The 18,571-nt window shown below is 39.4% G+C and overlaps 1 protein-coding gene across 1 annotated transcript in view; it reads right to left on the reverse strand.

The window, feature by feature from the left end:
- LOC148127237 (uncharacterized) overlaps positions 1-8,449 on the reverse strand; it is a 116,571-nt gene extending 108,122 nt beyond the window's left edge. Inside the window, exon 1 of the mRNA XM_087926432.1 lies at positions 7,371-8,449. Coding sequence (XP_087782558.1) covers positions 7,371-8,088 — 718 coding nt within the window. The 5' untranslated portion in view covers positions 8,089-8,449. The remainder of the gene's footprint in view (positions 1-7,370) is intronic.
- Between the last annotated feature and the right edge of the window lie 10,122 nt (positions 8,450-18,571).

The following is an 18,571-nucleotide window of genomic DNA, read 5'->3' on the forward strand; positions in this document are numbered from 1 at the left end:
GTTTTAGAGCACTGCACAAGCATAAAATGGGATGTGCATCTGTCAACAAACAATAGACATTTGCAATTCCAGCCAGATAATTATGCTTATTAACACCTTTAAATAAGGGCTACATTAAACCATTAAGTGAAAAATAGTTTTAAGTTGTATTCCTTTGGAGCTTTTTTCTAATAATACATAAAGTACTTTTATTCCATACTTATAATTAATATTGGCAAAATAGCAGGGGACAGATTTACTGGCAATCACTGTTTAATTCCTAACTAGGAATATAGGACAGAAAAATCATTCCTGAAAACCCTATCAGGATTATTTTTAAGACGCCAAAAAATTCCAATGGTGTATTTCTACCGTTATGAATAATAAAAATATGTAGTAAATATGTAAAATAATAGTTTTATTTTGAAAAATGAATTTACTAAACTCTATTATTTTTTCTCAGGACTGGAAGCATAGCAATCATACCATACATGCTATCTGCAGTTATATTTACACTAACAATACTTGCAAGATATACTGTCTATCAGTACATTGGCATTCTGACATTTTTGTTACATAAGGTAATATATCTATTGTGCGTGTTCCAAGCTTCAAATGTACTCAAATAATATTATCAGAATTCCACCACTCAGAAATGAAAAACAGCAGACCACATGTCCCCATCTTTTTATAATATATACATCAGTGAATCACCTCACTACAGACAAGATTTGCGCACTTAGAAAACTGCAATTGATTAAACTCAGGAACAATCTGCTCCTTGTAATGCAATGTAATGAAACGTACGGAAATATATATTTTAAATAGGGGATCATTCCATTATTCTCTTAAGTTATATGCAAAATCAAAATTAAGAAAAAAAATATAATGTGAACCTTCCATGATATATCTTGGCTTGATGAACCAATTAGAAACATGGAAGTATCCCAAATAAATAAAATTATTAACTTCTTAGGAAAGATTTCCTGTGCCCATGATTTTGTGCTATTGTATCCAATTAATGTGACAGACAACTATGATACAATGTACTTCTGTAATTTACTAGTGCTAAATAGCACTGAAAAGTAATCCAGTAATGAATATGATTGATAAACAAGACTGATCACAGAATTTTTAGTCGATTACTAATCAGAATTTTAAACATAATCTCCTTTTTGTTATATTGAAGATAATTTACAATTTATGAAACAACACATATCACAGGCAATATAATAAAAATACATACTTAATTTCTACCACTTATCAGAATCAGGTCTTATTGATGAATTAAATAAACCTTCAGTCATCCATATCCTTGCTTCTATGTTATCTAGAAACATTAATAGGCTAGTAGAGCTTATAATATTCATGAGACTTTCTTTAAGAAATAAATAAAATTTTGTTAACCTCAAACCTCCAGAGAACCATCTCTATCTCTTATGTATACAAGAATATATATGTCATTTCCATTAGTAATTATTCTAAGGAAGCACAGAGAGATAAAATTATACTCCCTAGTGCAGGTAAACCAGAAGGCAATTATTCATTTAGTTTTTCAAATGCATTTTATATTGATTGTGCTTAAGAGGGTTTCCCCATGTGATTGTATATAGTTCCATCCATACAAATGAAACAAGATGATGGTAGGAAAATAGAAGGAGTATTTTAATAGAATATTTTATGAGGTTTAAAATCTACTAAGTAAATTTTAAGAAACCTATTTATATATTTAAAGATAAATACAATTAAGCATAAGCAGAATATTTCAGCATGTTAGTTTTGCATAATCTTACATAACAATGGCAATTAAATGATTAGGTTTTGAAAATGTATCAGGTTGATGCAAGTTTGTAGCAATATTTTATATAAATAGCTGCATGTGGTCTGCACACATTATATTAAAGGCAAATGACCAGATGCCTTGATATAATAGATCAACAGGCACAAGGAAACCTTGCTGAGAATGCTTGAAATATCTGAACACAAAATTAATAGTTCCTATTAATCACTTTGTCTCAGCTAGTTTACTTCTTGATGAGAGAGCAAGATATGCAAGATAAAGGGAAGATGCTAACTTTAGTTTTCATTGGTCTCAGAACTGCCTTGAATGGTCTGAAGAAAGCAGCAGATTAACATGTTTTAGCCTATTTAAAATCCAGCAAATACAATCCTGGGCCAGATTATATCAACTGCTTGGCAATGTGGCATCCTCTTTCTTGAAAAAAACAAACAAAACAAATATAGTGGAATGTAGATTTATATAGGAGCAAGAATAATTCATAATAATTATTAAGCAAATGCATTTCTATATTAAACATATAATTAAAACACATATAAAATAATTAGATATATCCACCTTCATATTACCACTCATCCATAAGCAGATTAAAATAATACTCCTTCTCAGTTTTATCTTAGATTGCAGATGAATAGACATATGTCGGCATGTTCCTTTATATTAAAAACAAACCATACTAAGTATGTGCTGAGCTAATATATAAAAAGAGGTTTAAATGCATTTTTAATCTAATTTAATAGAAACAAGGAGCTTATTATATGGATAAATATTCAGGGATCATCTGCATATCTATATAAACATTCACTCGCATATAATCTAGAGTGGAATATTTCAGAATTGTACATTTTATTCCATTTTTCTTATTATATAGTACTGATTCTTGCATCATCTTTCAGAGCAGTGATCAGCACTGGCCAGCATCATCTCAATGAACTGCAGCATCACTGAACATAAGAGATAAAATACTCATTTTTACCAGCACTTTTGGGAAGGTGACCAAAGATGCATCTTGATCAGCACTGGGCAAATATCTTGATAAGGGTGGGCTAGGTGCTTAGATATTATAGCAATAAAGCCAGCAATCCAGACAGAAATTACATATTTGCAAAGCCATTGAAGTAATCACAGCTTCTGTAATTGTTACAGTAAAAGAGGGGATTCCGGTTTTCCTCCTATTGATTGCCATTGGTAGCAGCTGGCCTTTTCCACTGGCAAGCTGCATGAATTGATGCTGCCTGTCACAATGTCAGTGAAGTATGTACTGCATGGAAATTGCATGTTAACTGGCGTCATCACCAAAGCACTCTGTCTATAAACAATGCTGGAAGTACACGAAAGAGGGATGCTCGCACTTAATTATTTCCGCAGCATAGAATTAGGTTGACTGTCAAACAATGGGAAGATGTTTTCTGACATCCCTTTCATTTGAAAACATGTCTGACCACACCATGAAGAAGAGGCTATCTCTCTGCCTTCGTCTATGCACTGCTTATTTTTTTATAAAATACAGAATGAATAATCTACATCCTTATTTTTATAAGGAATCATCATTGAGGTTTATATTTAGCATTATTTTGCACCAGTGGCAGTATTCTACCAGTTCGGCCGGGTTCGGTAGCTCCGAGGATCATCTGTGAGCAAACCGGTTCGCTCCGACAATCGGCTGCTGGGCCCCCCTGACTGCCCAGATTCTATACTGATCTTTATTTCCTGGTTTTGAAAGTCAGCTGCTTTGCATGGCACAGCGGATTGCCGTCAGCTGTTGAAGACACAGGGAGAGTGCAGGATTGCAGGAGATGGTTAGTAGCAAACCCTCTGTGCGTGTGTGTGCAAAGCGTGCCCACCAAACCACGCCCACAGAACCGGTGGTAAAAAAAAATTGAAACCCACCACTCTTTTGCCCTCGTGCATGTATGGGAGATTAATAAAACTTCTTCCCTAATAATGGAGAAGTAATCCTTGATTTACAACCACAACTGAGCCCAAAATTTATATTGCTAAGCAAGGCAGTTGTTAAGTGAGTTGCATCCCATTTTACAAACTTTTTTGCAACAGTTATTAAGCGAAGCACTGTAGTTGTTAAGCTGGCCTCTCTGGTTAACTGTGCTAGTCTGAAGCTAGGTTACAAATAGTCATTGCATGACCCTGGAACAGTGCAACCATAATAAATACATGTCAATGGCCAAGTGCCCAAATTTTGATCATGTGACCATGGGGATACTACAACAGTCATAAATATGGAAAACAGTCATAAGCCATTTTTTTTCAGTGTCATTGTAACTTCAAATGGTCACTAAATGAATGGTTGTAAGTCAAGGACTACCTGTAAAGTCAAAAATTTAGTTTCAAGATATAAAAATTCACCTTCTAAAAATGACAAAAAATATTATTTCTATTCGGATAAACTTCACAAGTTTACTGGCCTGTATAACAGTGGAGAAGTGCTAATCCTTTTGAATAAACTACAGTTTAAGTACAGACTGAATGCATCCTAATCTGAACCAGCTGATCATATAATGGCTGAATTCCAATATCCAAGCTAACCATAGCTTAGAGTCTAACTGAGCTTTCCGAAGTACAAGTGGAGCCACATTTTGAGTTGTTTGCTTTCCATATTCTATTTACTGAGCAATATTCTATCTAGGCGTAATTGTTTTATAGGCAGCACAAATGGCCCCTGTTATTTTATCAATCTAGACTGTACTGCCAAACTACTTTAAATGGAAGTCTGGTTTGCATGTAATATATCTTAATTTGGTTGTTTCTAAACAAAGTCATAAGGATTTCAGCCATTGCCAAAAAATTCCTGTTTAGAAAATACAGTTATAGCATCTAATTCTAGGTATATAATCAATGTTAAAATCTATAGTTTGTCAATTTATCCATAGTATGAAGCAAGACATTAACTTTATAAAACCATGATTTAACATGACATCTTAATTGAGCAGATGAGTGTGAAAGCAGATAATAGCATATGTTTGCGTCATGCCTTATTTACTTAACATTGTTATAAAGTATGTTTTACACCACCTTTAGGAATGTTTGGAGCTACACTGCAGTGTCTGGAGCACTGAGAGGTCAACAGATTCTATTTTAAGAATGCAGTTACTAAAAGCTGGAAAAAATCAGTTTGTTATTGATGAAGGAAATGACATAGAATCCTCTATTGAGAAAGCAGAACTTGTATTTACAGGTTTCTAATGAACTTGCCTCTGAAATCCAGTAATCAGTTATCAATCCTAACATTACAAATATAAAAACTGCAGTATTGTTAGGTAGATTACTCAGCTATGTTCCTCTCCTCTTTGTTCTTGGGAATAGGTAATCTCAATAGAGTGAAGGCAAAAGTCTTGTATAAACCTAAATAGCACTGACAATAATACATAAACATTCAATTTCTTACTGTACCACCAGCAGACATTGAAACAGTGAAGAAACAATGAGGCATAAATTATAAATATCAAGTTGTTCAGACAGAGTTTACATCCACATTCTCTGAGAATTGGTAATAATGTTATAAAAGTGTATAATGTATATCAGATGTGCACATTATGTTTAACTTAAGTGTGCTTATTGTTTTCTATTTCTCCTTTGAATTTTTCCTTTTATTACTTTTAACGGGACTCCATAACTGCATCCTAGAGAGACAGAGAATGTGTATATGTGTATATGGTGTGTGTGTGTGTGTGTGTGTGTGTGTGTGTGTGTGTGTGTGTGTAATGATATCAATTCAGCCACCCCTAAAGTAGTCTAAGTATGATGGTAAATTAATGGTGCCTAGAGACCAGACTTTATACTGTATTTTAAGATACTGTTATAGAATGCCGCCAAATCAGTTAGTTAAAGACAGAATAAATCGAATCTTTAAATAAAAATCTCATGAGATATCTAACAATAATTAAGAACTGACAAAGTAAGGTTCTGGTATTCCAGAAATTCCTTTTTTGTGCTTATCACATGTGATTTTAATGACCAGGTTCTGTTTTGTAGCTAACCAAATCATTTTATCTATCATATTACTACAGGGGCTAGAAAAAGCACTCCCCGCCCCTTTCCTTCTGCATCACCAGAGAAAATCAGTCTCCTCCAGAGAAATGCTCAGCTTTTATATCAGCCAATATAAATCAGGTCTCCACAGAGTATTTCCCTTGTTTTACAGTGACATCTATCCTGCAGTTCTAGGGAATCCCCAGGTCACTCACTCAACATCAGCACCATTTAGTGTGGACAGCTCCCCTCTGCAGTAATTCTAGGACAATTTGCCATTCCTTCACTATAAAGAAGCCCACATTATAACTAATTAATTAACAAAATAAATAATACTGAAAGTACATGCCAGTTCAGACCAATAAAAATCTATAAGAAATTACATCAAATGAAAAAGACAGACAATGTTTCTGAATTTGACTGAGAATTATTATTCTTCAGCACCTCTGTTGCTCTGCCCTTTATCCACACATCTACTCCCACCTACAATGCAAACATTAAATAGCACTGGCAAGACTAAATTTCAGGTGTTATAAAACATGACTAGGCACTCCACTGACAAACAACCAACTTAAAGCAAGCCATCCCACAATCACTTACGGCGATGCTGATGCATTTAGAAAAGGAGTAGGAAGAAGAGACTGAACATTTTGCAGCCACTGAAATAACAGAATCGGCATATGAGAAATTGCTTAATGCAGTTTATTTTGTTCATGTTGATGGAAGCAAATTTGGGGGTGGGGAATCAAATGGCATTAAGGTTGCTCTCACATAATGACCGGGCCCTGTCAAGGATCAAGCAAAAAATATTTGTACAATGTCACATGTCAAATATTAGCCAGGGAAGTACTTTCTACAACTACATAATAAACTGGCAATATAGTACAGTATAAAGCAAAATTATCAGAGGCTGGAATTGTCAACCTCATTAAAGTTAGCAATCAAACATACCAAGACGAACAGTGATCAACCTACTAACATTCAAACCTAACAAATCCGTCCTGCTTTCAAATGCTTCTTTTTTTTTCCCCCAAAGGAGGAAAATGCACACCTGAGGCCTTTCGAGTAAGGCAAAAGGGAAGCCCCCCCCCCCCGTCCCCCCTGCAGTTTCTCTTCTTCTCCTGAGGGCCTGGAAAGACTTTCGCCAACTAGCTAGCTCTACCTTTTCAAAACACAGCAACGGCCAGGCAAGGACGAAAGCCCCGCCGCGTTCTTTCTCACAACCTCCAAAGCCCCCAAAGAGGAAGGCGTGTAAGCCTGCTTGTTGCTCCGAGAGCTTTCCCAAAGTTTCCCACCCTTGTCACTCAACTTCTGGGGTGGGGTGGGGGGAAATCAGCCATCGAAACCCACTCGGGAAATCGTTGAAACGCCGACGACCCCAGCATCACCGTGCAAATCGTAGAGAAACCCAAGGGAGCGTGAAAGAGGAGAGAGGAGAAAATAAGGAACCGGCCGCACGACTTTCGCACCCCTCGTTTTTTTTTCCCCTTCTTTTTCTTCTTCTTCTTTTCCTTCACTCACCTCCCAACCCCAGTATACGACCCGGGCCACCTCTTCGTTTCTCCACCCGCCCCGTCTCTTTTCCAACCGCCGCCCGCTGACTTACCACATCCCCGGGTACACAGCGCCCTGCTGACCTCCTTCTTGAGATTCCTGCCCGTCTCCAGGGGCGGGGAAGACGCTCGGAAGAGCAGCGGCGGCGGCGGCGGCGACGACTCACTGCTGTTCCCGCCCGAAGCTGCCGCCACGGGCTCCATGAAGAAGACGTAGCGACCCTCTTCCTTCAAGGCGCTCCCGCAAGCGGAGCCCCGCTCGCCGAGCAGCAGCCAAAGCAGCGCGTCCTTCCGCAGCCCGCCGCTTTTCGCCGGCCACACCTGGTGCACGCGCACTCGAGCTACGGCGGAGGCGGGCGCCAGGCTCGGGCTGCCGAGGTGCGGGAGCTGGGGGCTGGGAGCCGGCGAGGAGGGGAGAATCGTTCCTGAGGAGGAGGAGGAGGAGCTGCTGATGAGGATGATGGTGGTGGCGGTGCCGGTGGTGGCGGCAGCAGCGTCAGGTTGCACCGACAGCCTCAACAGCGGCGACCCCAGCGGCGTCGTTTCTTCTTCTCCTCCTCTTCGGCCAGCCGTTAGTTCGGCCACACTGTGAGCCAGGACCTTGCCCTCGATCACCACGGAAGCGAGCCGGACCAGCCCCTGCACCGAATCCTCGCGGAGTGGCGAGGAAGAGCACGATGCGGCCGCCCCGGCCACCAGGGCCGAAACCCCCAGCACCAATAAGAGACGAGGCAGCGAGCGACTGCCGCTACAGCGGCGGCGGAGGAACATGGTCGGCGCGGGGGGAAAGCCGACCGTGGGGCGCTCGTAGGCAGCCCTGGGCAAATCCCGGCCAGTTCCCGCCAGCTGAAGCCCCACTCAGCCCTTCGCTCCGTTCCCGCCACCTGCGCGCCGCCTGGTCTTGCGGAAGGGAAGGAGGCGGAGAGGGGGGGGGGAAGGGTGCCGGTGCCGTCGCTCGCTGAGGAGGGGAGGAAGAAGAGGAAGGCGGGAAAGCGCCTGGGGGAGGATGGAGGGCTGCTTATTCCGTAAAGCCCGGAGGCTCTTCGCTCTTTTCACCGCTACCTCTTCGCGAGGTGGAAAAGGGGACCGGGAAGCGGCTTGGGATAGTGCCCAACTGTTAACAATCCTCTTAATGCTTGGCGGTAGCTCCCGCAACGCCTGAAGCTCGGCGACTGAGAGAGACAGCCGAGAGGCCGGGAGGCGGCGGACTTGCCAAGCGGAGAAGACGCGCGGCCACCGCCAACAGCAGTAGCGGAAGCGGCCACGTGTTTCCCCGGCTCTGTTTACCTTTGGCGCGGGCTCTGTGTGCGCCCCCTTTGGCGCGCATTCTGTCAGCAGCTGCTCAGTCGGGCGGGGTGAGAGAGGCGTGTGTGTGAATGAGTGTGGTTTTGTTTTGCTCGCGCGCTTTCTCCAGCTTCACCTGAGGGAAAGTTCCTCCGCTCCCTTTCTCCTCAGGGTCCCCCGTTCCCAGCCTCCTCTCCTTCGCTGAAATAGGGGTGTGTCTGAGGACAGCAATAGCCATAAGACTTACCATACCGCTTCACAGTGCTTTCCAGCCCTTTCTAAGCGGTTTACACAGAGTCAGCATATTGCCCCCCTAATAATCGAGGTCCTGATTTTACCAACCTCGGAAGGATGGAAGGTTGAGTCAACCTTGAGCTGGTCAGAATCAAACTTAGCAGAAGTAGCCTGCAGTACTGCATTCTAACCACTGTGTCAACAGAATGCCTTGTGTTTGCACTCTTTCTATTGAGGTGTTCTCACTAATGGACTGGATCCATTCCTTGAGTATCTCCATCGCTCTCAAGGGGGCCATGGGTGCCACCTTCCATATTCTCTGCAATGCAACTTAGCCCTTCAACTCACTGCTGCTATGCTGTTTCTGTGCTAAGCAGGACCCCATTTGCCTGTTGCTGGCTCCTCAATATTCAGTACAGGTAATCCTCAACTTACGACCACAGTGGAGCTCAAACTTTTTGCCGCTAAACGAGTCAGCTTTACCCCATTTTACGATCTTGTCACATTTGTTAAGTGACTCACTGCAGTTGTTTAGTAACACAGTTGTTAAATGAATCTGGTTTTCCCAAGGTCACAAAAGATGACCACGTGAGCCTGGGCCACTGCAACCGTCATAAATATGAACCAGCCGCCAAGCATCTGAATTTTGATCACGTGACCATGGGGAAGCTGCAATGGCCATAAGAATGAAAAATGCTCATAAGTCACTTTTTTCAGTGCCGTTGTAACTTTGAACGGTCACTAAGTTAACTGCTGTAAGTCAAGGTCTACCAGTACCACTCTCCATATTGGGAGCAGATAATCTGCAGCCTGTACCTCCCGGTGATCCTGATTTGAAAGTTTGCTGCTTCCACTTTAGTGGGAACTTATTTCTGAATGTGCCTATCAAAGATTACAGTATCCCATAGCCATATAATTTGATATGTCGATGAGCAACTCATCTTGAAGGCAGAATGAATTCACTAGAATGCCTTTCTCCAAATAGTTCAGCTTCAGTGATTATGGGGCCAAAGGTGATTAGTAATACTTCAATTAGGTAAACTATGTTTACGGTATTTTCTCTTCAAACACTTCTGCTATAATTGGTTCACTTCACTGAAAAATCATAAAATGATGTAACAGACATTTGTCAATCAGGCTTCTTCCTTGCACTAATATCAGCCATTTAAGTTAATAAAATTATGAAACAACTCAGATTGATCAGCTTCCTGTTTACCTAAAATTTTGGTGCATGTCATGACAGGGAAAAAATAATATGTCCCTTTGTAATTCACAATCATGACTTTCATCTCACTTTCCCTTCTCTTATCTAGTTGTTACATCGTATAAGTTGCAATTTATTAATTTGAAGCATGTGAAGATGTTTATGCTAACAATGTACAGATGGTACAAAGATCTTCATAGAAGCATAACGCAATGCACTTTTGTCTAGGTGGCTGTGCAAATACGTGTGTTCATTAACACATGCACATGTTTGTAAACGTGGAGGTCGCATGTAGAATGCATTTCCAGTTATGCAAGTTAACGTGTTGCCTCCCACTTTAGTCAGGCATATGAAGGTTGTTTATGGAGAAGATTTTATATATACTCTCAACAGATGGCAGCACCTGGCTTATTTTGACTAGGATTATCCTTTATTGGGAGAATACCAGGGAATCCCAGATTCCCTGAGGCTTGAGGCTATCCATTGATGTTGAAAAAAATCCCAGAAGTAGATTTTTTTTCCAGAAATGTTTTTATTATTCTAATCAGACAAAACCCCTGTTTTATCGATTAATGAGTTATGAGAGCATAGAACAGCATATTGCACTATCTTGTCTTCTGTTTTGTTTTGTTTTTTCATTTCAAAGATCAATACCCTAGAATGGAAATATAAATTAAGAATGCTTTTAAAACAATTCCTAAAGACAACACAATTTTTCAATGATGAACCTTGGAAAAATGTGTGACCTTGAATTATTTTGATTAAATAAATCTTTGTCTGGATTAAATATACCTTTGTCCAAATTGGCCTTTAGAAAGGCATTAAAAATCTGATTTTCTCCTCAGTTGCTGGAGCTCAGATATTGGCATTCCTGCCTGGAGGAAGATAACAGTTGCAAGCTCCTGATTGTCTACCATGGATTTGTTTTCATTTTAACTGAACATTTTGCTTAATTTGCATTTATCGTAAACTTCTCAGAGTCCCAGTGTTTGAGTTTGGAAGCCATATCAACGTCTTAAATAAATAAATTGCATTATTTAGGGAGTACATATTTAAGGATGGAGCAATGGATAGATAGATCTTTGCAAGATGTGCTTGCTGTATACAATTTCTGCAGTTTTGATACAAGCTGCAATCTACATATACTATTATTTAAAAACTAACACAAATTAATGTCTGGTGCTCAGATATTCACTACTTCATTAGCATTGGAGATTCATATAAAATTTCACCACTGCTTTCAAGAAGCAGTTTGGGATAGTGGTTAAGGTACCAAACTATAAATCATGAGTTCTAATCCAACTTTGGCCATGAAACTAGCTCGGTTACCTTGGTCAAGTCATACTCTCAGCCCTAGGAAGTAAGCAGTGCAAACATCTAAAAATGCCAAGAAAACTGCAGGGGCTAATCCAAACTATTGTCAGGAGTCAAAAAGTGATTTGAATACTCATCATTGCTTTTCATTTGTAAAGCATCATTTTTCTCTAGTTATTGTTGGCATAGGGTTGCAAATTGAAAATAATAAAAACTTCCTCTCATGTTTAAGTATTGCATCTACAGATTTTAATAGGTGAAGCTATGTCTCACTACAACACCACTTAAACATTTATTCATCTTTCAACCTACTGTAGGACAAAACAAGACCAAGTGCAGTTGCAAGTTTAAAAATTTGGCATATTTGTTGTGGAATTAGTAGCAACCCATTTTAAAATAGAATGAAGAAAAGAGGATGGCTGAACAAAAGGGACAATTAATCTGTGATTTGATTATGACTTCCGTTTTATTGCATAAACAAAACAACAGTCATGGCTGGCAGAAATCATGCATCAGAAAAATTCTTGTTTTATTTAGGCTTTACGTCTCTGTGGAATTCATTTTTATGCACGCAGATACAAACATACTGTAGTTTATACTGGAAAAAGCAGAACACAATAAAAATCCAACTCTTCCCTATAGTATTAGTGCCTTTAACTTCATATTGTGGATTTTCTTTACGGTTCTCTTAAAATTTAAGAGAACAATATGGCTAGTTTTCATATAGTTTATTTCAGAAACATCAAATTGTATTGGAAGCAAAGGGTCAAATCATTTGCTCCAAAAAATCCTGCAAATTGTTTGAAAATTTGATTAGGAAATATTATTATCAAGAGACCTAAGTACACTTCCAAGTTTACCTCTGGGGCAAAGCAGCTCTTTGCTAAGAAGTAACTCTTCATGTGTTTCTCAACTGCTTAATGAAAGAAAACAGCTAATCAATACTAGATAGGCGCATGAAGGAAGTGCCTGCTTGTCACATGTGCTGCATTAATGTGTTCCCATTGCTTTCATAGTTAGCTAGCTATCTCACACATCTGCTTCATCTTTTTAAAATGGATGCATCATATGAACTTTTAGGGTTATGGGAAATAATTACAGCAACCTTATTTCTATGAATAATATCCTTAATATTCCCCTGCTTTTACAAGGTTCCGTCTGATATAACTGAGGACATTTTAAGAACACAAACTGAATTAAGATGCACAGAGAGTCAAAATGCCCTGAAGACAAGCAAAATATTTGCACCAGATGTCAGCCCTGTGTGAGAGGGATTCACTGAGCAGTTTTCTGTCAGATTCTCCTACTGTTCCAAGACGCTGAATCGTTATACAAGTCTTCATAATCTACCAATTTTGACCTACAACTGACATGAGGACTTTATCTGTAGTTGCCAGGCAACTTTATAAAATGCCCTTTATTTCTGCTCACATTTGAACTCAGGTTACCCAAATAGTTATTTGGAATTTTTCAGGACCAACTTCTGGCCGGACTCAGCCCTGAACATTGGAGAAGCAGTAGGGAAATCAGAGAGGAAAGGATAAGGCTGTCTCTTCATCTTTGTATCTGCATATTTGTGCCGAGATAACAATGTTGTCACCAAAACAGGGAATGGACTAAGATCTTCAAGATATAATAAAAAAATAAAAAGAAATTATATCCTAGGCTGCTTGTTTCTAAAACCAAAAGTGGTGTTCTTTGTTTTTATTAATATAATGATTTCCAATAATAGTTTATTACATTTCTAAACCACCCAGGATCAGTGGTATAGGTTCTGCAGAGATCAGTTAAAAATATTATATACAATAAAACGTTCTAAAAAGACAACAGAAAAAACAGCACAATAATCAAGATAAATGCATAATCAGTTATCACTTTCATCGCAAAGTGTGCAAATAGTGTGCTTATTTAACATATACAGTATTAACATAAATATTAACAAATTTCAAATAAATCTAATAAATAAATATTTCATGTTGCCCGTAAAATGCAAATATATACGATACAATTTAAAAAGAAAAAAGAATCTGAGAAGGGAAGGTAACCTTGAACAGTGTGGAGCAATTTTGACTACACCCAACAGTCCCAGCCAGAATGATCGGATTTGTGGTCTAAGGTGTCTGAAGGGAAATGGGTTGGGGAAAAGAAAATTGGGAGAGAGAGAAGTCAGATAACACAATCAACCAGTATATTCTTGTTCATGGGTAGATACATGTTCTTGTTCATGGATAAATACAGACAGGCACAAAAGTATATGCTGTCAGGATTCTGGCAGTTACCCCCATTTAAATCATGCGTCTCGAGCCAAATTTCCAAACTTAAAAAAGATTTATTGGGAGTTAACATGCCAGCATTGCCTGGGTGTAGCCGACTGTGAGACACATAATTCATTGTCACCCTTGACCCTGGATTCCCCGCCCACCCCCTGGGTGTATCATAATTCATATTCTCCAATGGGACACATCCATAGCTAAGAGTCATAAATCATGCTCTCCAGTTAGAATTTTGCGCAGCAGAAACTTTGGTCTATCTTTGAAAACATTAATGGAATGCAGTTTCGATTTTGCAAGCTGCTGCACTGCTCCTCCCTCCCTTTCTGCTGGCAATTCTAAAAAGACCAGAGAAATATTTTATGAGTTGACATATGCACAACAGAGAAAGAGAAAGCAGAACATTGAAAGTAAGGTTGTTTCATAGTGTCAACTGCTTTTGGCATTTCAATCATACTCTTCCTATTCCAGGTACAGTAGAACTTCCGGTCACAACCATAATCTATTCCATGGCTTCAGTTGCAACCCAATTTGGTTGTAACTGGAAGCGAGACTGACTGTGCATGCACATTAAAAAAAATGGTGCAGAAGGGGAAATCAGCACGGAAAGGTAAATTGCTGCAGTTGTGTTTGATTGCCACCCAAGTATTTGTTCACCACCAGATGCAAAAATTTTCCAAAATTTTTGGTTGTCACCCAGTTTGGTCGTGGTCAGAAGTATTCATGACCAGAGGTTCTATTGTAAATACGTATCCTATAACCAACTGACTGAAAATAAAGAGAAATAGAACTGGATTTAGTCATATTTAAATTGACTTTTGAAATCATGGTGAACTGAAGTCCCATTGATTTCAGTATGTCTTTTCTGAATGATTTAATTTGGATCCAGCTTCTATTTTCCAGTTCTCATAATTGGAAAACAATGTTTTAGTCATTGATTTATCTTCCCCACCACCACAAAAAAAACCCATCATGTTATTCAAGCGTAACATGAATCTGACTGTGAAGAGACATATAGGATTTTTCCAAACATATTTTTGTTGAAATATTAGTAAATATTAGTAATTTTAATTCAGCAGGGATGTGTCTAATCCTGTTTTGAATCTACACATGTCGTTACATGTCATGGTATATCCTAATGGGTAATGAGCTCTACAGAATAACTGACTGCCAAATTATTTTTCCATTACCAGTTTGCTAAAGCAGTAGTTACCATCAGAAACAAAGACTCTGGATAGACTCTGGATTTTGTGATGGAACCAAATGCCAAGTTTATCCAACCATCTGTGAATGTATATATTAAAATGGTGGGAGAGGTTTAGAATGTAATAGCTATGCTGATTTCCCCCAAAGGAGTGGTAGCTGTAGTGTGATCCTTTTAATTGCATGGGAACTGCTTTTTCACAGCCTGTTAGTTCCATGAAATAAAACCAAATGAGATCTTACATTTGAAATATGGAACTACATGGAAAAGGCAAAAAACCTGGTGAACATTTTATCAGAATTCCAAACCCCCAAATAATTTACATTGTTTTATATTCATTGTTGCTAATGCTTCATTGCTTTTCAACCACAGTCCAAATTAGTGAAGCATTTGTTCCAAATATAGCAAAGAATCAAATCATTCCTTGTCAGTAAAAACATAATATGAGAAAAAGTTGAGGTTTGGCAAGGTAAAGAAGTTGCATCGGTATCCAGTTTCTACTTTTCCTTTTAAACACTTTCACTATCCTTGTTAATCTTTCAGGAAGTTTCTTAATAGTGTATGTGGATTTTAATAATTCCAAAACAGTGAAATGTATTGATACTATTAAGTATTTATTTGTTTTTATCGTATTTTTATAATTAACTCAAGATAGCAAACAAACTTAATACTCCTTTGTCTCCTTTGCCTCTGTAGAGCTAGATGAGCTCACAGATACTGTAACATCATATGTTAGCTTTTGCGAAGACTTATGTGTACCAACAAGGAACCTGCAAATATATAGTAACAATAAACCTTGGTTCACAGCTAAACTTAAGCAGCTACGTCGTTCCAAAGAGGAAGCCTACAGAAAATGTGACAGAATGCTATACAACCAGGCCAGAAACATATTAACAAAAGAGATGAGAGCAGCAAAAAGAAGCTAACTCTGAAAAGTTAAAGAATCAATTCTCAACAAATGAACCAGCGAACATGTGGAAAACTCTTAAAAACATCACTGGCTTCAGCAAACCTCCTTCCCAGGCAGAAGGAAATCAACAACTAGCAGGTGACCTAAAGTTACTTAAGGTTAGGGACCCTGAATGTCCCTAACCTTAACCTGAATACTGCAGATTTGAAAAGAAACTACAGCCACCTATCTCCACAACCCACATCTCAAACACACCAACAGCCAAGCCTCCTACAACTGGCCCCAATCCATTGAGCTCACAACCTCTGGTGATCACAGAAAAAAAAGTGCAAGATCTATTACACAGACAGAAGCCAGGAAAAGCACCAGGGCCAGACAAGATAACTCCTTCTTGCTTAAAAGTCTGTGCTGACCAATTTGCCCCATCTTCACCCGAATCTTCAATAGATCACTAGAGATGTGCTATGTTCCTTCCTGCTTCAAATGTTCTACCATCATCTCAGTGCCAAAGAAGCCTTCCATCAAGGAACTGAATGACTACAGACCAGTTGCTCTAACATCTGTAGTTATGAAAATCTTTGAAAGGCTTGTGCTGTCCCACCTGAAAACCATCATGGATCTGCTGTTAGATCCCATGCAGTTTGCATACCGAGCAAATAGATTGACAGATTATGCTGTTAACATGGCTCTGCATTACATTCTACAACACCTTGAATCTCCAAATACCTATGCAAGGGTCCTCTTTGTAGACTTCAGTTCAGCTTTCAATATCATCATTCCAGACACTCTTCTAAGTAAATTAATCCAACTAGTGGTACCTGAACACACTTGTAAGTGAATCATAAGCTTCCTAAGAGACAGGAAGCAGCAGGTAAAGCCAGGCAGAATCACATCTGATACCTGTACAATCAGCACAGGGGGGAGGCCTCTGTGCTATCTCCACTTCTCTTCCCCCTATATACCAATGACTGCATCTCAAACGATCCATCTGTTAAAATACTGAAGTTTGCTGATGATACAACAGTGATTGGTCTCATTTGAGACAACAATGAATCTGCATACAGACAGGAGGTTGTACAACTTGCCTCGTGGTGTAACTGGAACAATCTGGAACTGAACACACTCAAAACCATAGAAATGGTGGTAAACTTTAGAAGAAGCCCTCCCATACTACCACCTCTTACAATACTAGACAACACAGTATCAACAGTAGAGACCTTCAAATTTCTAGGTTCTACTATATCACATGACCTAAAATGGACGCCTAATATCAAAAACATCATCAAAAAAGCACAACAAAGAATGTTCTTTCTGCGCCAACTCAGAAAGCTCAAACTGCCCAAGGAGCTGCTGATAAAGTTCTACAAAGGAATTATTGAGTTTATCATCTGTACCTCTATAACTGTCTGGTTTGGTTCTGAAACCCAACAGGACAGACACAGACTTCAGAGGATAATTAGGACTGCAGAAAAAACAATTACTACCCACCTGCCTTCAATTGAGGACCTGTGTACTGCAAGAGTCAAAAAGAAGGCTGTGAAAATATTTACAGACCCTTCACATCCCGGATATAAACTGTTTCAACTCCTTCCCTCAAAATGAGGCTATAGAGCACTGCACACCAGAACAACTAGACACAAGGACAGTTTTTCCCCGAAAGCCATCACTCTGCTAAACAAATAATTCCCTCAACACTGTTCAACTATTTACAAAGTGAACACTACTATTACTGTTAATCTTCTCACCACTCCTTCTCACCCATCCCCTCCCACTTGACTGTTTCATAGTATGATTTGATTGTTGATTATACCCTATGACTATCATTAAGTGTTGTACATTATGATTCTTGATTCTTAACGAATGTACCTTTTCTTTATGTATACTGAGAGTATTCACACCAAGACAAATTCCTTGTGTGTCCAATCACACTTGGCCAATAAAGTATTCTATTCTATTCTATTCTATTCTATTCTGTTCTATTCTATTCTATTCTATTCTATTCTATTCTATTCTATTCTATTCTATTCTATTCTATTCTATTCTATTCTTCTATGTTCCCCAAAATCATGTGAGGTGACTTGAGCTAAGAGACAGTGACTAGCCCAAGGATGGGATCCGACCAGTGTAACTACTGGTTCAGTGATTTATGTTTTGCATGTGCATGTGTGTGAGATGTCGTCATCTTGCAGCCTGGACAGCTGAGCAGCATTGTACACTGGTGCACAGCTTTTGAAAAAGCAGGAAAAAAAGATCAGGTAAGAGCCCGGGTGGGCAGGTGGGCCAAAACAGCAGCAGACATAGAACTGACATAGAACATGTGTCTGCTGCTCTTCAGAGCTACTGCTTCTATAGAGCTGGACAGAACCAGTAGAATCCTACCCCTGGATGAGTCCAATGTTACCCAGTTGTTTTTCATGCCTAAGAGGGGTCTAGAAAGCATATTCTCCTGGTTTCCATCTGGTGTCTTCAAACTTCCTCTCTATTTACCTAGAAAATATTCTGTATGTGTGCATATTGACAAGGTTTATCTTGTTTTATTAGGCTTCATTAAAAGGTCTTCAAAACAGTATTAACATCAAATCATGAATGCAGAACATTATAGAAAATATACTTAGAATTTCAATCTTTATTGACGGATAGGCCATCTTTTTGGGGATGACTTAATTCCCCCCCCTTGCATCCTCGGGCGGGCGGGCGGCTACGGCTTGGATGTTGACCTCGGCGTTGGTGGGGCTCACCAAGGCAATGAGCACCTCCCTGCCGGGCCATCCGTTCATCCCACCAGGGCCACGCCAGAGCTGGGTGGGCTGGGCAGAGCCGGGAAAGCGAGCTGC

Source organism: Pseudonaja textilis, chromosome 2 (genome assembly GCF_049901715.1).
Source record: "Pseudonaja textilis isolate UNSWEBS1 chromosome 2, rPseTex1.2, whole genome shotgun sequence".
In the NCBI taxonomy this organism is placed as follows: domain Eukaryota; kingdom Metazoa; phylum Chordata; class Lepidosauria; order Squamata; family Elapidae; genus Pseudonaja; species Pseudonaja textilis.